The sequence below is a fragment of the Megascapheus bottae genome, chromosome 14, assembly GCF_031878675.1.
Source record: "Megascapheus bottae isolate mThoBot1 chromosome 14, mThoBot2.hap1, whole genome shotgun sequence".
NCBI classification, from domain to species: Eukaryota; Metazoa; Chordata; class Mammalia; order Rodentia; family Geomyidae; genus Megascapheus; species Megascapheus bottae.
The window spans coordinates 1,442,959-1,468,671 of NC_143522.1; the positions used below are offsets into that span (position 1 = coordinate 1,442,959).

Genomic DNA, 25,713 nt, shown 5'->3' on the forward strand with positions numbered 1-25,713 from the left:
AATCTCCGAGGGACAATGTATACTTGTGTGTTTATTACCTACAGAGTAGCCATTCTAGCAGACTTCACTGCTTTGTATAGATCTGAATTCTGTTATCAATGTTCCATATTAGAGTGTTGGGACATATACTTACTGGGACCACTGAAGTCCTTTTGAAAAAAAAATTCCCCCCTCCTCCAGAGTGAGGCACTCCTCTGATACTTTATGGACTACAAAGTCTTTCTATTCAGTTTGATGATGGTTTTGTGAGTGCTAGGTCCATGCAGATCAGTATTAATTTAGCCTGTGACTTAAGGGTGGTCTCTACATATCTCTTCCTGAGCTGTAGTGGTCTGAGCCTTCCTGACCTTTTATCTCTGACCTCCTGACTCTAAGACCCCCTGCACTCCTTGAGTTTCTTCTTCCTGTTTGAGCACTGGAGTAGTAAACTGGGCTGGCCTTAGTATCACAATCCTGTACTGCTTTTACTCAGTGGGTGAGTGCCCACTCTTCTAGTAAATGCAGTGGAAGGGCAGTTCCCATAGCAGTTAACCCTTCATAGATGGAAGAGGATGTCTAGGGCCTTATCTGAAATTCCAAACATTCGCATCCCAAGAGGCACTGTCACCTGCTGTCTTTCTGCCTCCTACCCTCAGTACTTCACATTCAAGGGAAGTTACTGGCAAGGTGAATTGTTTGAAGCAAGAATTGTTTCCTGTTGAAAATGAGGAGAAAATCTGCTTCCCCACCCCCACCCTCCACACACATACACACTTTCCTTTCCCACAAAGCCAAAGAACATCTGGAGTCTAACAAAGCCAAGAGTTCATATGCCTGTGAACCAACTAGGCCCTGTAAGGGCAAAGTCCACATCTGTTTAGTTCATCCTTATATATCAAGATGGGGAGAGAGTGCATGCTCATTATTAAGTCCTTGAATGAATAAGTGAATGAAATGTTCAAATGAAATGTTCAAATATATATATATAGTGAATTGCAAAATTGGGATTTGTCTATGTGTGGGAAGTAGATAGATTTTGGCTGCCTATGAAGTATGAAGAAAAACCAGTTTGATGTGCACGTATGTGTTCAGGTTGATGGAATGTCTGTGGACATATTTGTTCTGGTTGCTTTTCCAGTATGAGCAAGTATAGCCGTAGCCACCATATTTTCCACAAAGTGGGTGGTTTGTATGTGACACTACCTAGTAAGGCAGGACAGTGATTATAAGAGGAAGAATCCTGACAGCCAGTAGTCAGGTTAGCACAAACATTTGTCACAGGTCTCTTTAATGCTAACAAAAAAATGCAGACCCAATGAAAACAGATCTTCCTGGGTGATTTCCTTTTGTGGAATGGAAACTAGCATCTGTAAGGTAACATATTTTCGGGAGGAAAATGATAAGGTCTAGGGAAAATGTGATAATATATATGTAGAAATCAAGAAATAATGAATAAGAGTGAAGCATTTTTCTCTATTGGTCAGGTGGATTGAAATACAGAATATGATTTTTTTTTACTTTGCTATTTTGAGGTCTCTTTTAATTATGGACTACCTTTTATTTGGCATTAATTTTGTTATCCTTTGGAAGCTCATTAGCAATATTTGCCTTTATCTTTTCCTATTTTCAAATAATCTATTTTGACAGTATTTAGCCTTCTTTATCCTTCCTTCCCAGTTCACGCCCTGTTCTGTCTTTATCTTCATGATCTGGTACTCTTTTGTAATTTATACTTTCCATTATTGAATTTGACCACTTATTTAAGGTTGAGTGTAACAGGATATAGTTTACTTCTGTTTCTATAATGTTAAAATCAGCTTTTAGAGAGCAAGACTTAGAATCTGAAGTAAATTCATTCCAATTGGGTGAAAGTTCCTAATAATTAAGTACTTTTAAATAGATATTTTTTTTAGTCTTGTATGTTGTATAGATTTGCTAACTGGGCAGTGGACATTATAAAGATATAAATATTTACTTCTGTTGTAAAGAATACAATGTTATATCCAATTAAAGTAAGGAGCTGTACATCTTGTTACGATAGTGATGAGTTTGGTAATGACACTGATATTCAGAATCATCATTAGTTTGGTAGCCTCCCCTTTTCTGCTCTTTCTGAATTGTTTACAAGTTTAAAGAAAGAAAGTCATTGTTTGTACTAGTGTTTTTTTTTTTTCTGTTTTTCTGTTGGACCAATTGTTTTTCTTTTTTAAAATTGTTTTTCTTTTTAACATTGTATGATAAATTTCAGGCATGAAGGCATCTTATAAACCATAGTCAGATGCTAGATAGGCCTTGATCATGGAAAACCTTAAGGATATTGTTTATCTCTTAGGCTAATCAAGGTAATGAATAGATATAAAGTGTATTAGAAAATGAAAAGGGAGCCAGGTGCAGTGGCTCATGCCTATAATCCTAGCTACTCTCAGGAGGCTGAGATCTGAGGATCACTGTTCAAAGCCAGTCCTGGCACAAAAGTCTGTGAGACTCTTATCTCCAATTAATCACTAGAAAACTGGAAGTGGCACTGTGGCTCAAGGGGTAGGGCAGTAGCCCTGAGCTGAAGAGTTCAGGGACAGCACCCAGGCCCAGAGTTCAAGCCCCATGGCTGACCAAAAAAAAAAAAAAGGATTAATAAGTAAAAGGGTTTTTTTTTTTTTTTTTTTTTTGCCAGTTCTGGGCTTGAGCTCAGGGCCTGAGGACTGTCCTTGGATTTTTCTCAAGGCTAGAACTCTACCACTTGAGTCTCAGCACCACTTCTGGCTTATTCTAAGTATGTGGTACCAAGGAATCGAACCCGGGTCTTCGTGCATGGTAGGCAAGCACTCTACCATTAGGCCAAACTCCTGGCCAAAAGTTGTTTATTTTTAAAAAATTTGCCACTATGATTTTCATGTGTCCAATGTTAAGCATATTCATATTGTGAAAAAGTCTCTAAAACTTTTCCATTTTGCAAAACTGAAATTCTGTGCTAATTATGTATAGAAATTTAATTAATTTATGAATTTACTTTATATGTATATAACTTAATTAAATCCTCATTTCCTCCCTCTTTTTAGTTCCTAGCAACCACCATTGTAGCTTTGGGGTCCATGGATCTGACTACTTTAGATAATTCATATAAATGAACTTTTATTTGTATTTTTGTTAACAGCTTGTTTTACTCAGCATAATGTCTGAAATTCTTTGGATATATTTCTAGAAGCAGGTTTGCTGAATCATGTAGTAATCCTAGTTTTAATCTTTTTTGTAAAATCATCATACTGTTTTCTGTAGTGGTTGTACCATTTTACAGGCTTCATGATCTTTGCAAGTTTTTCCATGTGCTCATCAGTACTGTTTGCTTGTTTCTTTTGGTAGTAGTGAAGTATGAAGTGATCTTGTATTGCTATGGTTTACGTTTATAATTAGCATTATAATGAACATTTTTTTTAATGTCTATGTTGGCTATTTGTATGCTGGCTTTGGTGAAATATCTACGCAAGTTCTTTGCCTATTTTAAAATTGGGTTATTTGTGTTTTTGTTATTGAATTGTAGGAGTTCTAGATACTGATACTTTATCAGATATATTTTACAAATATTCTCTCCTATCCCATAGGCTGCCTTTTCATTCTGTTGATTAGCACATGGAAGTTTTTAGGGTTTTTTTGGTTGGTTGTGGAGCTTGAATTCTGGGCCTGGGCATTGTCTCTGAGCTCTTCAGCTCAAGTCTAGCACTCTACCACATTGAGCCACAGTGCCACTTCTGGTTTTATGGTGGTAAATTGGAGATAAGAGTCTTATGGATTTTCCTGCCCAGGTTGGCTTCAAACCATGATCTTTAGATCTGAGCCTCTTGAATAGCTAGGATTACTGGCATGAGCCGCTGGCACTGGGCAAACATCTACTCTTTTTTTTTTCTTTGTTTTAGTGCTTTATTCTTTTCTTTAGTCTGTTTTTCAGTAATGAGGCCAACATCTACTCTTAATGTGTCTTGATATCTATTATTTTATCACATGTTAGGTATTTTGTTGGCATATTTGAACTTGTTATACGATATTTATTATGAAACTTTGACTCATGCATGTGTCAAATAATATCTCATTTTAAACATTAAGGTATAATTGACAGTTTAAAATTTTATATATTTAAAAGTATCTTGCTTACTAATATTAGAATATTTAGAATATTTCACCCTGAACTACCTTAAATTGTTTAACTCTCTTGGTGCTCATTTGTACTTTGTGCTTTCCTTGTTTAGCCACTGATGACTTTTGCTGTCTAGAATTCCTCAGAAAATGAAGTCTAAATAACAGCCTTCATTCAAATACTTCTGATTTGCTGAAGGAGTAGAACTAACAATTTAAAACAGAGATTTTCATGTTATTTCATCAGGGACACATTTTGCAAGAGCAATAGTCTTTTTAGTGTCTAGTATTCTTGGATTACCCAATAAAGCAATTGGTGTTCACACCTAATTATTCAGAAAATTACAGAGTTGGGACACATTAGACAATGGCAGCTTCCTTTCCGTTTCTTTTTTGATGACAATGGAATCCTTTTCCTTTGCTTAGTTTTGATCTAGGCCAAAATATGAGTGTAGTAATCTGCTTACAGTAATTAAAATGCAGTGACTCTTTCTTCACTATTGTTTGGCTTCCATAGTTTCAGAGGCATTTCTGTGACTCTGTGAATAACCCTTCAAGGAATGAGAAATGAGGAATGAGAAAACATCTCTTTCTTGTAAATCTTCCTTATTTCTATCTTTATTGATGGTTAGCTTTGCTTAATGGAGAGAAATGATACATCTTCACCAATTCACCCAGCAACACTGTGCTTTTCTCCTCTTGGGGCAACTGCCTACTAGCTCATAAAGCTTTCCTTTGGTCTTTCCCTATCTCAGGTCTGTCCTAGTACTGAGGCTGGGGCTGGGGTGGAAGGAGGCAGGGAGACCAAGAGAAAGAAAAACATTTAAATGGTAGGTTTACAATTCAATATGTTATTGGTAATAAAACCATCAGTATTTCCTGGCCTGAGTTTCAATTATACACAAAAAAGCAAGCTGTAACAAGACCAATGGAGTAGCTAGTGAGATATTCAGGTGTATATAGAATTTTAATGAGGTTACTAAGAAGGTTTTCAACCATCTTCTGTCAATAGTATTCTGACAATTACATCAGGCACTTTGGACAGTTCATTTAACTTAACACTTTCTATATAGGGTCCATAAGGACAAACTTAAACATGCATTTATTATGCATCTTTCATGTGGCAAGCAGTTGGCTAAATGTTCTAGCTAGGTAACAATACTTGAAACAATTCTGGAATGATCTCTATACATTCATATGTATAGTGTTTGGGGAGGAATCTAAAAATATGTACAAAAGGTAGTTTTTCAGTTTTAATATAAATGGTAAGATATATGTACATGTATGTGTACATATTTACATGAATAAACATACATAAATACATTTAGCTCTGTTGCTTGACTTCTACCTGTCTATCTTTGTTTCTGACTGAATTAGAAGTACATGTGTCCAGTCTTTACTGGACACAATCTTTGTTACCCTGGGTATAGGCTTCCAAGCACTAGTCTTCAAACTTGGCTGTACATGGGATCATCTGGAGATCAAGGAACAATACTCATTCTTTGGCTCTAGTTTCAGACTTTCTGATTTTGTTGCTATGAGATACGGCCTTGGCATTGAAATAAAAAATGTTCATTCAAGCTTTCAGTTACTAAAGGACACTTGGATGATTCACTTCACCAACTTGGAGTCCTGTTTTCTATTATAATGTCACAGTAAATGTCTTTCTAGTGTGCATCTGTGCCCATGTATGTGCATAACTATAAATTAAATTCTTAGATACGGAGTCTAAGAATTTTTGTTAGATGTGAATTAAAGAGCCAGGAAAACATTAAAACAACAATGGCTTGTCAGATTGTCTTCCAGTAAGGTGGTAAAATTAACTTTCCCATCTGTGGATTCTTAAGAGTATCTGTTTGGGCTGAGATTTTCCTCCTGGCTATCTTATCTTCCTACCTACTACTGTTTTGTTTTTATTTCGAGAGAGGTTTTTTTCTTTTCCTTAAGTTCTTAGGTAAGTTGGACTTCCATAGGTTGGAACCTGCCTGAAAACTTTGTCTAAGTCTTTTGTTGTTATTGTTTAACTCCATGCTTTTTAAAAAACAGTTTTAAAGGTTGACCTGGCAAAATGAATGCCTCTCCCTGTGAACTTGGAAGCATCAGAAGATACATGGTCTTTCATGAAGGGTAGGTCATTTCTGGTTGCAGTCAGTACACCTGCTAGAGCCATGCAACATCTGAAATAGGACAGAACCAGGAGCCAAATGTTCTCTTTACCACCTTATTTCCACACTTAAATTTACATACAAATGAAGCTTTTATTCACCATCTTTTCAGTAAACTGCTTTGGAAGATTTATAATGGAAGGCTTGTAAGTAGAATTTTTATGAAGGGCAGGGTGCTTCCTCAGAAGGGAGTACCAGTTCTCACAGGGTGACTGCATCTTCCGCCCTGGTGGTTTCTGGGGAGTGTCTTGCAGTCTAACTTTGAACAGGACTCATTAGAAGCCTAGCATAGATGTGGTGCTGGCTGTATGCAGAGCCTTCAGTGGAGCCCTTCTGAGCTGCAGACTGGGGAGAGACTGGGGCACTGCAGAGTATAGAGAGACTGGGGTGCTGTAAGACACATTTTTTACCCTGTCGTTTGAAATGCAGGTAACACCACGTACTTAGCTTTCTGTAAACACATTTCACATTTGTAATGGTAAATGGCTATGTCCACATGTGCTCAGAATGAGCTTTGTGAGGCAGAAGTATGAAAGCCAGTGGCCCTGGGTACTAGTTATACTGAAGGTTTACAGTACATTTCCTATCTTGGTGACCAATTCACAAATACTTTCCTCGCCAGAGAAGATGCCTTTAGACTTAGAACATAGAATAATTAGTAGATGAGCTCAGTGACCGTGGAGAGGCTGACAGAGGGATGAGAGCAGAATTGCCAGTGTCAGTGTCAGTATCCCTGCAGGGACTATATTGGGTATGGCCTGTGGAAGTTTGTGAGCAAGTATTTGGATGACTTTTGAATTCTTCCAACTATTCAAGAAAGCTTTATTTTAATGCCCCCTTTTTACACTGGCCCCAAACCCCAGAGAATTTCCCTTAATTTGCAGCTAAGCTGACCAATGTGTGGAGCTCTGGCTTTAGTGATGACAACTGCCCTGCAGAGATTAAGCTAGCCTCATTCCAGGAATTTTCACTGCTGATAGGCACAGGAATGCTAGAAAAGGAATCTAGGTTAGCATATTTCCACCAACAGTAGTTAACAAATCTCCATCATCCTTCCAAGTTTTTAATGTGGTCCACCAGATATTTACTGAATTCTTGGGGGGTGCTGAACATGTGTGGAGGTAGCACACATCAGTCCATTTTGAACAGTTTCTCCCAGGCAAAGAAGGAACATTCTACTGGGAATAAGCTTGTCTGTTTCTTTTAACAAGTGGGCAACAGCTACATGGTCTATTTTCTTTCTTTCTTTTTTTTTTTTCCGCTTGGGCTGTTTGGAAGCGCACACAAAGTTTGTGATCCAGCTTGCTTGCTTGCTTGTTTCTTGCCTGCCTGCCTGCCTGCCTACCTCCCTGCCTGCCTCCCTTCCTTCCTCCTTCCCTCCACCATCCCCTCTCTCTGTCTTTGCTAGTCTTGGGGCTTGAACTCAGGGCCTGGGCACTGTCTTTGAGCACTTTTGCTTAAGGCTAGAACTCTGCCACTTGAGCCACAGCACCACTTCCGGCTTTTCTGTGTATGTTGTGCTGAGGAATGGAATCCAGAGCTTTGTGCATGCTAGGCAAGCACTTCACCACAAAGCCATACTCCTGGCCCCTGTAGTCCAGCTTTCTTATGCTTAGATGTGTTTTATTTGTGTGTGTTTATGTACTGGCCCCTGGGCTTCTCACATCTCTACCTTTTCCTTTCATTCAGCGGGGAGGGGGGGGCCGGGGGCAGGGATATGCCCTAATGTCTTTTGGGGGGAGGGGAGGAGACCTAGCATTACAATACTGTCTATGGTAGTGGAGGTTTTTGCTTATCTTCTCTAATTCCTAATAAACTTGGAACATCTGTCTGAAAAAGAGCTGTTGAAACCAAATATGTCAGCTGCTTTTCTCCCTAATTTACCTGAATGATTTCCATTGTAAAGAAGTTAAAGAATGCCAGTGTTTTTGAATATCAGTGTTCTTCATACATCTTTAGTTCCTAAAGTGTGATTTTTATGGTTGGAGTTATTTAGGAGGCAACCATATTAGTATTTGTGAAGACTGACTACAGGAGGTCATTCCAGCTGAGGACTTGAGTATTAGGTGTTTGCTGTTATAATGCAACCTACAAATGTTCTTTTCAAGTAACTAAGTCTTACTCCAAAGCCTTGGAAGAGTGGCTAAATGATTCAGAAAACTTACACTCTTTTACTGCTTGTTAAAGAACAAGACTTAGCATCCTAGACAAGTGAGCGCTTTGATGTGACAGAGCTGGCCCTTGGGTGTAGCATGCAATGATCTTGTAACTCCCACATTTAAATGTATTTTTATGTAGACTTGGAGTGGATCCCTTAAGAGGCAGTGAAGACCTGAAACCAAAGGGGCAACATGATTTGCATTTCTTTTGGTTTCAGCTTAGAATTCTTTGTCGACTTAACTCCCAGACTAGCAACAGGTCCACAGTGGAATGGCACAGCTTTGTATCAAGGCCGGGATTTTTTTTGGTAGGGAGCTCCAGTGACACTTTTGGTTTGGCTCTTCTCCCAGATGATTGAGACGAGATGTCCTGACTAACAGACTCTGGTTTCTATCACATGAACAGCACCAGCTTCCTAACTAGAGACTGAATTATATTGGCTTTAGGGATTTATACCCTAAACCTGTGGTTAAAGTCTTGAATCATAACATACAGCAGTTTGTTGCCAGTTTTGTAGGGTGAAAATCCAGAGGTGCCCTTGTTTGCTCTTTGCATGTGTGGTGGGTTAGTGTTTCTGGCAGGAGTCTGTGACTTGGGCTTGGCAAAAGATGGTTAATTATGTGCTGATTGAAGACTAGTCTGCTCTGAGTGTGTTTTTTGTTGGTTTATGCGTTGTTGCCTTTGTGCCAGTATTGGGGCTTGAACTCAGGGCCTGGGTGCTATTCCTGAGCTTTTTTTTTCACTCAGAGCTAGTGCTCTTATTACCTGAGCCACAGCTCCACTTCAGCATGGCCGAAGGATTTTTGTGGGGGCACATGGACTACTTCCTTCCTCATCTATGAAGGGGAGAGGAAGTGCTTTCTACCTTACCTACTTGGGCCCACTTTGGTGTCCAGAGAATATGAAGTGTTTCTGTTCTAGTGACTTTTTTGGATGTGTGGTGTAGTTTCCCGGCCAATGGAGAAGGCAGGAAGGGTGCTCTCATTAGTTGCCTCTTGCCTCAGAGGAGTTGCTACTGGCTTGAGAGTACTGACTGGTGGATGGATTTCCAGGAGCGACTCCAAAAGTGCCCTATTAGAACATCCTTTTGGGACCAAGTGTGTGGGAAGAGCTGTCTGCCCACTGCATACACTTACTGAGAATCGCCCTTCCGTTTCCTGATAGAGAGGATGTTGAAATTTGTGGGGAACACACAATTTTCTTCTAGACATTTCTTCTGCAACTTTTAGACTCTATCCTATGATTTCTTAAAACTCTAAATAGCATTTGGCATCTGATGTACTTGGGAAATGAAACCAGACATGAGGAATGTGGAAGAGGAGAGAGAAGGCCAAGGAACGAAGTAAAGCATTTTTTTTTCCCCTTTCACATTTTTCTTGATAAGAGACTTTGGATTAACATAATTGTGTTGTTGGAACCCAAAGTGTATACTCTGGAAAATGGTACAGTTTGAGCTATACTGTTACTCTGAAAACAATAGATATGTTTTCTAAAACCAAAGGGCCCCAGTCTTTCTTCCTAAAGTTGTTCTTAAACCATATGTTTTCCCCTTGTCTCTCATTTTATGCCTGTGACAGGGAGTCCATTGTCTCAGACATTCCAGAGACCATTTATAGTACAGTAATAATGACTGTATTTTATTGTGGAGAATTTGTTTTACTGGAGACTTCAATGGGAAAGACCGTCTTGATTGAAATGATAGGAGGAACAACAAATATGACAACTGCATGAATGACTACATGCAGAAAATTCAACTTTTTCAAATTGTGGGCTAACAGGACTCACTATCTCTTGCTTTCTTCCTCCCTCTCCCCAGCATATCTAGCCTGTTATTTTCTCTATAACCATTGGAGGAATCTTGGTAACTTAGCCAGTGATCAGCTCCCTCAGTGTAGACAGCCAGCTTATAAATGTGTGGTAGAAGTCCCTGATAAGCCAATTAAAATGGTGTACATGTCAGAATCTGTTTTACTATCACAACCTTCAAATCTTCCCCATATGTTAAATGCTGTTGTGTTTTGCTATATGGAAAACAAATATTACATATCCCATGCATTGTGACTTGGCATTATAAGGAAAAGTGCTAGGAACAGTTTTCAGGAGGACTCTAAGCTGCTGCTTTCGTGTGTGTGTGTGTGTGTGTGTGTGTGTGTGTGTGTGTGTGTGTGTGTGTGTTTTGCCAATCCTGGGTTAGAGCTCAGGGCCTGAGCGCTGTCCTTGGTCTTTCTCAAGGCTAAAACTCTGCCACTTGAGCCTCAGCACCATTTCCAGCTTTTTTCTATGTATATAGTACTGAGGAATTGAACCTGGGTCTTCGTGCATGCGAGACAAGCATTCTACCACTATCATCCTAAGCAGCATCATCTAGATCCTTTAAAACTTGGCCTTATGTTTTGACTATTGCTGCATTCAAAGTCTTTTTTTGTCTTATTAAAGAGTAGTACAAATGACTCTGACTTTGAGTTAGGCCACAGATGGATTGAATTTCTTATTTTATGCTAAGCAAAATGCACCTGCTCCAGAATCTTAAGCAGCTTTTTAATTGCTTCCTTGAGCAGAACAGAGCAGTAGTCATCTGTAATGCTATAGATGGATTGCATTTTGGATGTCCCAGAGGTGACTTCTTCCTCAGTGCTAGTGCCAGAAGCTGAGATTAGAAGAGTGTTCTGATTGAGGGCCCAGCTGTCATGGCAGAATTAGTCCTTTCCTTCAGGCTGAGATGATTATAAAGGGAGAAAGATGTGGAACCATAAGCCCTTGGTTTCAGGAAGTATGCATTTTCTCTTTATCAGAAAGGAGAAAGACTAGCTCTTCTTGACATATGGCTCTTTATCAGTGTCTCTAGCATATACCACATATCCTAGGGTTGGGCATGTATTTTTTACCATAACTTTTACATCATGTATATACTGAATGTATTTTTTTAAATGTTTTTCCCATTAGTGTATGGGATCCTGTAGACTATTGAGCAGGCTCAGACAAGGGCAGCTGAATAAATGAGTACCTTCTCCAGTAAAGTGTTCACTAGATATAAGAGATTGGGAAAATATCTGAAAGATTATGTCAGTGAAACATACTTGAGAATGAATTGATAGAGCAAAGACCAGCTAGTTTGTCTCTAAGGAAACTGCAAAGTATTCTAGTGAAGCTATTGACAGTGTCAAAAAAAAAAAAAAAACCAACACAAAACAACCTGACAAATAGCTGAGGAGTACTTGCTGATCCAGTTGGCTTCAAATGTTCTGGTGGTTGTGAAAAACTGTGGGAAGAACACCAAGTCACATGCCTGAAATTCAGAGGTGGAGCCATCTGCTCACTTAGGCATTTATGCTTTTACATTCAACAAGTTTTTAGTGAGAACATAGTATGTATCAGGAACTGAATAAAATTTAGTTTCTCCTTTTAGGATCCCATATTCCATACTGAGGAAAACAGGTTTTTAAAAAATACACTCAGTATGTAGTACATGGTGCAAGAGTTATGGTAAGAAACATGTGCCCAACTCTAGGATATGTGAGGCCCATGGCAGCAATATAAAAGAGGAAAACATCCTCAGCTTATTTGTAGGCTCAGACATACAACTACCATCAAGGTGTATGGCTCCAGCAATGTTCAGGATGTTGGGAGATGAGGGCTGGAAAATCAAGTAGATCAGGATCTGGCACTTCTCGGTATGAGCCTGTCCAGTTTGGGCTCCTGCCCTCTCAAGTTTCCTGTTGTTCTGTCTGTGACTTGATGTGCCATTCCTCGTCTTGCTCCAGACCAGTGTACATACTCCGCCCTCTGTCTGGAATCCTTTTCCTTGACACTTGGCAGAGTTGGTTCTGTTTTATCAACTGGGACTCAGTTGTATGTCACCTATGAAGCAAGGCCCTTGCTAGTCGTGCTGTCTAAAGTATCTTCACAGGTTACCTGGACAACTGTTGGTGATTGCATGCAAACCAAAGGTGCACATGGGCGTGCCAGCTGGTTTTTTGATGTATGGGCTAAGAATATTTTTTTTCACATACTCAATGGTTTGAAAGTAAAATTTAAAGATAGTGCTTAGTGACATGAAAAAGTTATATTTCAGTGTCCACACTAGAATTTTATTGGAAGCCAGGCTCACCCTTGTTTACAGGTATCTGTGGCTAGTTTCATGGCAAAATGACAGTGTTACATACTTGCAATAGAAACCTAATGGCCTACAAAGCCCCTACAGTGTTTACTGTTTGGCCCTTTACAGGAAAGGTCTGCCAACCACTGGACTGGGGAATCAAGGGCAGGGAGAAGAAATTGCTGTAGTCATTCAGAGTGAGGTAAAGGGAAGGCCAAACGGGTGGGGAATGGATTCTAGTCCAGCTAAACAAGCAGGTTCCCTGACTTCCACCCACCAAGCTGCCTGCTCCTTCCCACCCAGTCAGGCTTCTCCACATGAACAGCTCCCCCTGTCCCTTTTCTTAAACCAGAGAACAAAATTTCCTTCAGAATTCTCTTTGCCTGCTTACTGTCCCTCCCTTCCTTCCTCCCTCCCTGCTGGTCTGCTCTCAGGTCTCCTCTGTGAAATGAGGATAATGGAAAGAAGTGATGGCTGTGCTGTTCTTAGGGGCACTCATTATCAATCTAGTGCAGGATGGATCCAGAGGGCTGACAGCTAGCAGCTACTGCCTTTAAGGGTCAAGTAGTTGCAGAGACTAGGATCTGAACTGTCGAGTTGTAAATACATGTATGCTAGTTGGGAGTCTCAGCCTTTATGCTATCCTCAATAGTTAAAGGATGGGTTTAATCAAAGGTCCTGTAATTGCTGTTCCACAGAGGTGCTAGCATAATACGTCTTTGGGCTTTACCAAGACTTTCAAATACAAACTGCCTGTCAAAGGCAAAATGTTTGTCCATAAAAAATTAGTTCAGCTGGGTGCTGGTGGTTCAACGTCTGTAATTCTAGCTACTCAGGAAGCTGAGATCTGAGGATCACTGTTCAAAGCCAGCCTCGACATGAAAGTCCATGAGACTGTTATCTCCAATTAGCCACCAGAAAACCAGAAGTGGCACTGTGGCTCAAGTGGTAGAACATTATCATGCAGGCCCACGACTGACCAAAAAAAAGAAAAGAAAAAAATTAGTTAAAGTAGATGTTTATATGTAGTAGGCTTTGTTAACTGTCTTAGAAAGTAGGCAACACCTTTTGTTGTTACTGTTTTTTCCTTCTTCTGGTACTTGTTTGAACTCAGGGCCTCTTACCTGTTTGCTAGCTTGGCTAGCACTGTACCACCTAAACTGTATCTGCTTGTTTCTTTTTCTTTTTCTTTTATTGGCTGTGGAGCTTGAACTCAGGGCCTGGGTGCTGTCCCTGAGCTCTTCATACTCTAGCACTTGAGCCACAGTGGCATTTCCAGTAGCCTTGCTTTGTCTCTTCTAGCCTCTTCCATTGGCTCTAAGATCCACGTGAGAAATAGCACAGCTCTGATCCTGTTTTTATGTAGTAGTTCTGAAATCCACTCAAGCAGAGATGTGGGCTTTACTTTTCTGGTGGACCTTTTCTTAGAATGTACTGTGGTCTGTCAGCAATTGTCAGCATGATGATAACACTAGTGATCTTGCTGTCGATACTCCATCCCTAAGCATGCATCACAGCCTTTCCAACAGGGTTACCTGTCCTCAGCTCTACAAAGGAAAGCCATCAAGACCTGGTCACACTTGCCTTGTGTGTGTATATGTATGCATGCCAGTCCTGGGGCTTGAAATTGGGGCCTGGCTGCTGTCCCTGAACATTTTTGTTCAAGGCTAGCACTCTACCACTTGATCCACAACTCCACTTCTGGCTTTTTGGTGTTTAATTGGAGATAGGGGTCTTATGGACTTTCCTACTTGGGCTCCTTTGAACCACAACCCTCATCTCAGCCTCCTGAATAGCTAGGGTTACATCATAAGCCAACAACACCTGGCTTGAAAGTACTGTCTTGCAAGACAGCACTTAGAAAAAGTAGATTGTTAGAAAAAAGAATAGGACAGAGCACATACTCGGGGTAAAGTGGCTGTGGATCACCCTGTTTGCTTAGCACCTGGTCGTAGACATGTTTAACAAGTGAAATGAAGAAAATAGGTGCTCTTTCCAGCTGACTCCAAGCCTTTTGGGTGTCTTCTTCTACATGGCCTATGCATTATAGCTAGCATAGGTTGCTCTTATTTGAGCTGACCTGACTGGTCAATAAGTTGTTTTTGCCTATTGCACTCTTAACTGTGTCATGTCTTTTCTTCACAGACGTTAGTCAGATCAAGAAGCAGAACAGAATTCAGCCATGGCCCCAAGGAAGAGAGGTGGTCGGGGGATTTCATTCATCTTTTGCTGTTTCCGAAATAATGACCACCCAGAAATCACATATCGATTGCGAAATGATAGCAACTTTGCTCTTCAAACCATGGAGCCAGCATTACCCATGCCCCCTGTGGAAGAGCTCGATGTCATGTTCAGTGAACTTGTGGTGAGTCCCAGACTTCTGTGGTTGCCATTTGTGGGGCCTCAGGAGGGCAGAAGAGGAGTGGTGTCAGTGGGTCGGTTTTGTTTGCTATGGATTTTTCCAATTCCAGTGAAATGTTTCACACCCACTCTTTATTATCTACACCCCTACTATCAGTGCTGAGCCTGTGGAAAAAGGGCAGATAGAAGAGGGTGGCACGAACATATCCTAATACTTGGCTGGTGCTTTATGTGGCTGGGAAGATTTGGACCTTCAGATCTTCAAATATGCAGCAGCATTTTACCCTAAATTTCTCTTCTAATATTTACTCCATTCTACTCTGATTTTGTACCTGTATGTACAAATGAATACTTCCTTAATTGACTTGATACCTTCTAGGATTCCCCAGCATGTACTATTAAAAAAAATTAGTCATACTTCCCAACTGATCCTTGATCTTTTGGTGAAAGACATTACTTAAGTACAGTGCCATTAGTTAGCCTAATGATAGGATTGGAATAATAACTATTGTGGGAAAATTTTAATAGATATCATCATGTTTTTGAGGATACTGTCCTCAAATGAGATGATTTATTTAGTGCAATACTCATTCATTAAGAGATGTAGGCAGGTTCTTCAAGTTCATGTCTCAGCCATTGTCTGAATTGGTGTTTCTTTCCATTCTGCTTCAGAGGACATTGTGGCATTATTTGAAAGCTGCTGCCATAATGATTAGAGAGGCCTTGGTTCAAATTACTTTTCTAACTTTATCTGCATAAGTTCAGGAAAAATTATTTTTCTCTTAGTTCATTTTCTGGTTTGGTATAATATTTAAATGAAAGCAATCTACAGTAGAAGTGGCCCAATGCCTGTAATTCTTTTTTTTATTTTTTATTGTAATTAATAAAAGGGTTACATGATATTTGCCAGATAGAAGGTGCATTAATTCACATACATTGATACCCTTTCACATCTCTTGGTACCCGTTTCCCTCCCCCCCACACCTCCCACCCGTCTTGGTTTTCCCCCCTTCCCTATCAAATTTCAAATATCCAAATACAAATAAATTCAATATATCAGATAACAAAGTGAGATACTATACCAATATGAGATAACCAAGGGACAGCAAAGGAGATGAGAGACAACAGAGTACATTAAGGACAACAATCATTCATTATATGGCTTTTGTTTCACTATCCTGGAGGCCCTTTCAATTAGCTTCACATTATATGGCCTTACGTATCAAGATTTTGCTCTATTGCAAATCTCTGCTAGTAGAGCCCACGGTTTCTACTGATTATGACAAATGAGGGAAACCATTGAGCCTAAGTTCCTTTGAGTCTGGCTTACTTCACTTAATATGATTTTTTCTAAGTCTTTCCATTTCCTAACAAATGGGGCGATGTCATTCTTTCTGATAGCAGCATAGAATTCCATTGTGTACAAATACCACAACTTGTTGATCCACTCATCAACTGAGGGACATCTAGGTTGGTTCCATATCTTTGCTATGGTGAATAGTGCTGCAATGAACATTGTTGTGCTAGTGGATTTAGTATGCCCTTGTTTCTGGATGGTTGGGTAAATGCCAAGTGGTGGAATTGCTGGGTCATAGGGGAGTCCTATGTTTAGCCTTTTGAGGCACTGCCACACTGCTTTCCATAGTGGTTGAACGAGTTTACACTCCCACCAACAGTGTAGTAGTGATCCCTCCTGGCCACATCCCCTCCAGCATCTGTTATTATTCGTTTTCCTGATCCTGGCCATTCTAACTGGAGTGAGGTGGAATCTTAAGAGTTGTTTTGATTTGCATTTCTTTTATGACCAGAGATGTTGAGCATTTCTTCATGTGTCTATAGGCCATTCTTATTTCTTCTTCAAGAACTGCTTAGGAAAAAGAAGAGATAACTTGTGACCGTATGTCATATCCCATGATGCTGAATATTTCCAGAGTTTAAGGGCTTCGCTCTTTCTCTTTTCTCCATGCATGACTCTATTCTAGGGATTAGGGAATTCCAGATAGAAATCTAAACCTACTCTACAGATCTAACAGTTTCATAATAGAAGGAGATGATCTAAAGCTTCCAAAGGAATGAACATAAAGCAACACATCTCACAGATTGTGTACATGTGCCATGTGTCTTGTGGGCTATATGGTGAAGGGCTGGGGAATGTGGTTAGGGAAGAGTTTCTGAAGGATGTGAGTCCGAGACCAGAGTGGATCACTTCAGTGGCCATGTCAGTCATCTCTAGATAGCTTATGCTGTGGCAGTAAAACCACAGTTGTTCCAACAGCAAAGGCTCATCTCAGGCTAGTGCTCCTCAACTATGTTGGGTCAGCTATGATATTCTTTGCCATCTCTTGTCTAAGAAGAAAGGCTAATAGTCTCCAATCTTATGCTTATAAATGTCACTTGTGATCACGTTTCATCGCCATGGCTGGTCACATGGCCATACTTGAGATCACAGGATATCATCTGTCTATAGGGACTGGCACCCCAAGTGACATGGCCAAGTTTGAGGTCACTGAGCTGGGTGGAGTACAACTCGTCCTCTCCCAGGGAAGGGCAATGAATCATCTACTATAATGACTGTCAAGAAGGACAGTAATGATGCATTTACAGGCTGGGTTTTATTTTCCACTTGAAACACTTTTAAACAGAGTCAGCAGCCTAAGGAGATAGGTGTTGGTTCTTGCTGAATATACCACTGGTACCAGGGGTCAGAGCGAGCATCCTACATATCCCACATCCACCACAGTGGATTGTATTCTGTCAGTCTCCCGTAAGGAGGCCCAGGCAGGAGCTTGTGTGGTGGCAGTTCCATAGGCATCCTAGAGACAGCTCATTGTTCCACATTCAGAAGGGAGAGAATTCCACTCTCGCTGCCTTAGTGATGTCTCAATTCTGTGCGAAAATTGCCTACAGCTGGTAGTTGTTAAAAAACCAATGCCAAACCAGAACTTTAAGCCAAAACCATTGGAAAACAAATTATCTTGAGGTTTCTATCTGTCCTGGAGAGTGACGATGGAGAGTGTCTACTTCTGACTTCAGGGACTTAGACCACAAATCCTTCCAGTTTCTAGTGGAGGCCTGGCGTAAGAGAGGTGGGCTCAAAGCCACTGGAGAGCTTCTGCCCTGGCTTCTCCTGAGCAGTCACAAAAGCAATTATGCTTGTGTTCTTCTACGAGAGAGGGATAGTGGCAGGGAGTGCCTGAGCTCTAGAGTCATACAGTGCTTCAGGCTGCTAGCTCAGCCAGAAATTTTCTTCAAGACAGATTCTATTTGAATTTGAATATGTGTTCTTGCCTATAAAATAGAAATCATGCCATCTTTCTGATAGTGTAGATATAAAGATTAAAGAAGATAATTTCTGGGGCCGGGAGTTTGGCCTAGTGGTAGAGTGCTTGCCTAGCATGCACGAAGACCCAGGTTCGATACCTTGGTACCACATACTTAGAAAAAGCCAGAAGTGGTGCTGAGGCTCAAGTGGTGGAGTTCTAGCCTTGAGAAAAATCCTCCCGCCCTGAGCTTAAGCCCAGGACTAGCAAAAAACAAAAAAATCACTTAAAGAAGATAACTTCTTTAAAAAGGCAGGTAGCTAACAAATGTATTGCTTCTCACATTCAAATACAACAGGAGAGACAGGGCATAACCTGGCTCTTCTTCACTTTGAAGCTAATCTGCTTATTGTGAATGAGCCAGTGTGGGTCCTGACTTGCAGGCCACTTTACTCCTGCTGTATTGGGAAGCACCCCATCAGAGCTAGTTGTTATAAGCTAGTTTTCCTTGCTCTGCCTAATGACTCACTCATATGACATTTTAAAAAGTTATACCAAATATGTTTCCTTTAGAATTGCTTACTGCAATGTAATCATTTCATAAATAATAGAAACCTTGCAAGGAGGTCAACCATGTGAACCTTTAAAGAACATGGCTGGTAAAGTATACCTTGGCTCTCTAGTCAGCTCTTTGTTACAGGTAGGGGAAATAGAGTTATCTCAATCTGAGGACCTTGTGATCTTTGGAAAGCTTAGACCCACATTCTGCCCAATTTTTACACTAACAACTTTATTGAAACATGATTCATAGGCCATGTAATTCATCTACTTAAAATATGCAACTTATTGGTTATTAGTGTATTCACAGAATTGGGAAAAAATCACCAAAATCAGTTTTGGGGCATTTTTATTATCCTAAAATACAACTTCCATATCAGTGAATCCTCACTCTCCGTGCAGTGTCATCCCCAGCATCCTCTGGAAACTATTAATCTATCTTGTGACTCAGATAATTTGTCTACTCTGAACAGCTTATATAAATCATACAACATATGGTTGTTTGTGCCTCGCTTCTTTCCTTAGCATCATGATTTCAAATTCATCCATTGTAGATGTATCAGTATTTCATTTTGTTTTTTGGTGGGGGGCAGTGCCGGGGCTTGAACTCAGGGCCTAGGCACTGTCCTCAAGCTTTCTTAAGTCTAGTGCTCTATCACTTGAGCCACAGCACTGCTTCTGGCCTTTTCTGTTTACGTGGTAACCAAGGAATCGAGTCCAGGGCTTCATGCATGCTAGACAAGTATTCTACCATTAGGCCAAACTCCCAGCCCTTCATATCTTTTTCTTGTCCAATAACAGTCCATTGTGTGGTTATGCCACATGTTTCAATCCATTTGTCATTGATGGAAATTTGGAATTTTGCTATATTTTGGCTGTAATGAATAATGCAACTATAAGTATCCATATTCAAGATTTTGTATATGAATAATTTTCAACTCTTGCGAATATGTACCTAGCATGGAACTGCTAGTCTTAAGAAAATATTGTGTTTAACTTTGGAGGAACTACTAAATGCTTGGTTTGGGTTTTTTTTGTTTGTTTTTTGTTTTTTTGCCAGTCATGGGCTTGAGCTCAGGGCCTGAACACTGTCCTTGGACTTTCTCAAGGTTAGAGCTCTACCACTTGAGCCTCAGCACCACTTCAGGCTTTTTTTTCTATGTATGTGGTACCGAGGAATCGAACCCGGGTCTTCATGCATGCTAGGCAAGCACTTTAACCACTAGGCCAAACTCCCGGCCCCTAAGTGCTTGGTTTTTAACCAGCTAATGTAGGAGGATTCTAGTTTCTCAATCTCTTTGCTATCATTTGTTCCTACTGATGTCTCTCCAATGAATCAATCAGATACTTTTAAAGATATTCTACACATCCTAAAGAATGAAAATAAATAATTTCAAAGTTATATTTTATCAGTTGTCAGAAATTAAACCTAACAATTTGTAATTGTTTGGGTTATTTACAAAGAGTTTTAGTTACTTCTGCTAACATATATATATATATATATATAATGTTATTTATTTATATTTATTTTTTTTTTTTTTTGCTGGTCCTAGAGCTTGAACTCAAGGCCTAGGTACAGAGCTTTTGGTACTCAAGGGTAGCACTTTACCACTTGAGCCATAGCTCCACTTCTAGCTTTTTTTTTTTTTCTTTTGTGGTTAATTGGTGATAAGAGTCTTCTAGACATTCTTACCTGGCTGGCCTTGAGCTGTGATCCCCAGATCTCAGCTGTCAAATAGTAGAATAGCCATCTATTTGATGTCCTTTAATCATCATTTCTTTTCTCTTGTATTCTTCACCCCTGTCTCTTCCTTCTTACTCTATGTCTTTCACTTTGCCTCTCTCTTAATCAAAATAAAGACTAATTCAAGACGTCATTGGTTCCTTAAAATAATATCCATCTATATTCATCTCTTTTCTGTAAGCATTTGAACGTCTTAGATTATCCAACCAAGAAATTTGCACATAATAACACTAGAAATTGTCCTTGATAAGTGACTTTTCCATTTCAGTATTAACAATAGCAGATTTCCCTTGGGATGAACAGACAAATGTGTCATCTCTTGATTGATTTTTTTTCCAGATTGAGTATGTATTAACTGCCTGCCTGTTCTAGACCTTGAGCTGATAAGACACAATCTTTAATGACATTTGGAGCTGTAGGTCAAGCAGAAAAGACAGGAAACCATATATGCCACTCAGTGCCACTTAGTGCCACCCAGCCAGTACATTTTGTTAGGGAAGCACTGTATAACCTAACACAAAGAGTTTTACTAGAATATCATTTCCATCTTCTCCTTTAACTTGTGACATGCTAATTTACTTCACATCATTTTCTAGTTAATCTGCCTTCAGTCAAATTCCTAGTCTTCCATTTATTCAGCCAGTAGTTCTGCTATTTTGGAGTAATATAGAGCGTTCTGCTGTCCTGGAAATGTAATATATTTTAAAGAGTTGTATGAGAAATCCATTACTGATCACTAAAGCACTACTTATTTATACTATTGGAAAATGCTAAAGTGCAAATTTCATTGGAAAGCTTATGAGGGTAGAAACCTAGTCATCTAATAGGATATGATTTGTATTCTCAAAATACAATCTTAAGTGAATACAGTTGCTACAGGTCAACTTTATTAAGAATGGAGCACATTTTCAACACAAGAAACCAGCATAGTTTTTGAGAAGTGAAGATAGTAGAAATGAGAGAATTTAGTTAAGTCAGATTTAAATGAATTCAGAGGCACTGTGCCAAGTAAATTCACTTGGGGACTTATATCAATTAATATCTTTTCTCAATATATTCCAAAATCACTTTGGTATGAAAATATAGGAATCCAAGTCTGTCACAAGGGCTTATGTAACACTGTGAACTTTTTTTCCTCTACTAGTCATGAGAATTCTTAGCCCTTTTTATAGGCTGTCAGCATTTCTTTTATTCCTAGGGCTATTTTAAGTGCTCTTTAATAATAAAGTTCTTCCATTAACACTAGAATCAATGGAGAGTTACATCACATTTTATCCCTTTATTTTTAAACCTTGCCTTTAAGACTAAGAATGGAGCTATTCAGTTTCCTGTCCTCAAGAAAGATGATATTTAATTTTAAGCTGATAAAAGAAAAAGAAAACTTGTTGTAAGGAGTCATGGTTTTAACCTATTGCTTCTTAGTTGGTGTGCAAATTAAGCAAAGTGGTAATTAAACAAAAGAAACCAGACTGTATACAGACTTCAGAGATTGATCTAGAATAATTTCAGAATAATTTTGTCTGGACCAAAAAAAAAAAGCAGAATCTAATGAAAGAATTTATATTAAGATTGTTCTGTTTCTATGAGGCTTGTTTTCATTTGACAAAGGTCAAAAGAAAATTCTGCAAAACTGAAGGGTACAATTAATTTCCAGTGAAGAAAAAGGATTGTAGCATTTTCAGACAAATCACCTTGATGAATTCATAGAAAATGCTTGAAGCAGTATGAAAATATGCAAAACATCACAAAAAGCAGAGGGAATGTACATATGAGTATGCAGTGCTAAAATTCCTGTCATGAAAGTGAACTCCTGCCAATATATAATTTAAAGGTGACAGAATGACCCCAAACCCAGAACTTGATCCAAGTTACTTGGTGTGTAAGACGGTCTAATTGTGGGGGTGGAGGGTGGGCGGGTGGTGTGTACATGAGTATGTGTACTGGGCTTTGAGTTAGAATCTTGTGTATGCTAGGTAACATTCTGTCCCTGAGTTATACCCCAGATCACCCAGCTAATGTTGATACACTAGATTTGCTGTTGTGCTTTTGAATAAAATATTGTGTCATTTCTAAGAATTAAAGTAGGGTTGACAGCAGATTTTCATCTCAGTGGACATTACACATTTCTTTGTATTGGCTGAGATGTTGTTTGCTTAAAAACAATGATGGCTTTGTAAGTTTCCTTCTATTCTTTTGATCCACTAAAGCTTAAAGCAAAACCACTTTTTTTTGTTTTAAATATTTTAAAAAATCTCATTAGATCATTTCAAGTCCTTTTCTACAGACTACTAAGTTTAGATTTTTAGTTCATTTTAGATTCCCTTATCAGTCCCGTTATTGATTTTGAAATGTTTCTTAAAAACTCAAGAAGATGGGGGCTGAGAGTTTGGCCTAGTGGGAGAGTGCTTGCCTAGCATGCATGAAGACCTGGGTTTGATTCTTCAGTACCACATACATAGAAAAAAGCTGGAAATGGTGCTGTGGCTTAAGTGGTAGAACGCTAGCCTTGAGGAAGAAGCACAAGGACAATGTTTAGGCTGTGAGTCCAAGGCCCAGGACTGGCAAAAAACAAAACAAAACCCCTCAAGAAGATTGAGTGGGGATAGGTGGAGAGGTAGAGGAAAGAAACAATAGAAATACTACAAAAACAGTCCAAGTTAATAATGCCTTTGAGAAAATGGTCATGAATTCCTTTAGTCTTGATGAATTCTATTAAGATGAATTCCAAAGAGATGCTGAATGGGATAGCATTTGCTACAGCTTAAAATTTGATTATGTAACTTGGTCCTTAAGTCTCCCAGGTATAAATTATACACACAATATAACTTTCCCACTCTCCATATATGTTTATAATAGAGATATGGTTTAGGTAAACTTGTAAGTGTAATTTGAAGATGTGTTTTTTAGTGATGGCTAGAAAGATCTAGAGTTTGTACAAATTAACTACCCATAGAATATATCTTGATGGTCTGGGGATCATCTGAACACCATCACTTGCTTACATAAAACATATGTGGCATGGAGATAAATGCCTAATACATGGTATATTTCAGCTCTAAATTATGTTTGAACATTTTTTTTACCTGCTGTGGCAGAGTACTAGCCTTGAGCAAAAAGTGTCAAAGGACAGTGCCCAGTCCCTGAGTTCAAGCCCCAGGACTGGCAAAATAAATAAATGAATAAATAGATAAATAAATAAATCATGTCAAATATGTAAATTTTTACCTTCAGAGAGCCAGTTGGCTCAGGTGTTATGCCTGGCATTTCCATCCTCTTCAGCATTTCCAGGTCTTGGAACAGTTATCTGCTCCTTCATGGATGATCAGTAAGCACTAACATCTTGAGTACACAAGTGGATGGTTAACTGGACTCTGAAGCATAACACATAAGCATGTACGTGTGAGAATTAATGCTTGCTGAGTCCCCCTGAAGCTTTATAAAGTATGAATGCCTCCCCCAGGTTTGTATTTGAATAATTCTAAAAATACTGATATGATGACAAGTTGGGCTGACCCCCACACCCTTGCTTATACCACACCTATCTGCTGTCATCAATTTTTTTTCTTCATATATTTTTTATTGTAATTAATAGAAGGGTTACAGTACATTCACCAGATGGAAGGTACATTAATTCACATATATTGATATCCTTTCTCATGTCTTGGTCCCCATTTCCCTCCCCCCACCCCGTCATCAATTTTTATCCATTCTTTAAATGAATGTTAAGTTACTATAGGAGCACCAAGTGGTTCACATGCAGGGTAGCAAAGTAAAAGGGTAAGTTTGGTGACTTTTAAGAAATATTCTCATTCTTCAAAGTCTCTACTGTCTTACTATGTGATGGACAAGAGTTGTTTATTTTAAATAACTGGGAAACTGCTGGTGATTCAGATTAAATTAAAAATAAGGTTACTCTAATGAGTTTACAGTTGAATAACAAAAATGATAAAAAAAAAAAACACCTGAACTGTAGGTTTAGCTTAAGGTTGTCTAGAAAACAAAATATAATTTGCTTTGCTTGTTAGTAAGAGAATGAGAGAAGGTGGTATAAGATATTACATTGGTATTAAGAAGCTAAAAGTTATTAGTCAGCTTTTACTTGTGGGATTCCTCACTTTATTTTTATATGTAGCACGAAAACATGTCTGTCAGACACCCAATATTACTGTGTAGGTGGTGGTGAGTCACTGTGGGATTCTCTGTAATGACTAAGACTGTTGGCAGAAATCTAGGCAGGAAAGCTTTAGTGTTTGCCTTGTGTATACACAGCCTTTTTGAGTTGAAGCATTGTTTTTCCATTCTTGGCTTTCCTGGCTAGTTAGGTGCAGGTAATAAGTCACAGAATACATCTCTATTTAAACTGACAAATCTAACATTCAGTTTTCTAACTACCACCATGAAAATAAAACACTGTTCTCAGGGTTACTGCGGTAACATTTTAAGAGCTGCGTTGGCAGTTCATGTTTCAGGATGTGGTAGTCATTTGCTTTGGTGAGGCTGGATTGTCCATCATCTTAATACATTATTGTAGCCTAGTGCCACATTTTCTCTACATTTAATAAAAGTATACTGTTTTTATTTTTACTAGGCTACCGAAGTGTCACCTTCAGTTTTCCAACTGCTTTTGTCTGGCCCCTTGCCACTTGCTATTGAAATTATTACCATGTCTTCTGATGTGTGGTTTGGTCATTTATATTTGGGGATTTAACATGTTTCTGGTACTGTTGAGTTGTGGGATGGGAAGAGGGAAGAAGACATTGTCCTGAGGGTTTGAGTGTTGTGGGGAATTGCTGGGTGTGGAGAATCCAGGTCAATTGGGCCCATTTGCTGTGGACAAATTTGAATTGAGACTTGTCTGAGTAATAGGAGGGTTGAAAATTCTCTGAGTGCTTCACATTGATTTAGATGGTGGGTACCTCAAAGGGCTTGTTTTAGCTTTTCCTCTCTCCTCACTTATTCTCCTTTTATATTATTGTTTATATATCTTTTTAACCTTGTCTAGATATATCTATTTGCTTGTATGTGCTTAATTCAATGTATTTGAAGCAGAATCCTAAATTAAGAGATTTTGGCTCATTGAAATCTGTTGATTTGAAAGATTTATTTTTTATTTTTATTTTTGCCAGTCCTGGGGCTTGACTCAGGGCCTGGGCACTGTCCCTGAGCTTCTTTTGCTGAAGACTAACACTACTATTTGAGCCACAGAACCACTTCTGGCTTTTTGTTTGTTTGTTTGTTTATGTGGTACTGAGGAATCAAACCCAG

At 39.2% G+C, this 25,713-nt stretch overlaps 1 protein-coding gene across 3 annotated transcripts in view; it reads left to right on the plus strand.

Moving 5' to 3' along the window:
• The window catches only part of Daam1 (dishevelled associated activator of morphogenesis 1), a 152,706-nt gene that overhangs the window by 40,319 nt on the left and 86,674 nt on the right, over nt 1-25,713 (plus strand). For all 3 annotated transcript variants that reach the window (XM_090344203.1, XM_090344205.1, XM_090344204.1), the window contains exon 2: nt 14,671-14,890. In XM_090344203.1, coding sequence (XP_090200329.1) covers nt 14,708-14,890 — 183 coding nt within the window. In that variant the 5' untranslated portion in view covers nt 14,671-14,707. The remainder of the gene's footprint in view (nt 1-14,670; nt 14,891-25,713) is intronic.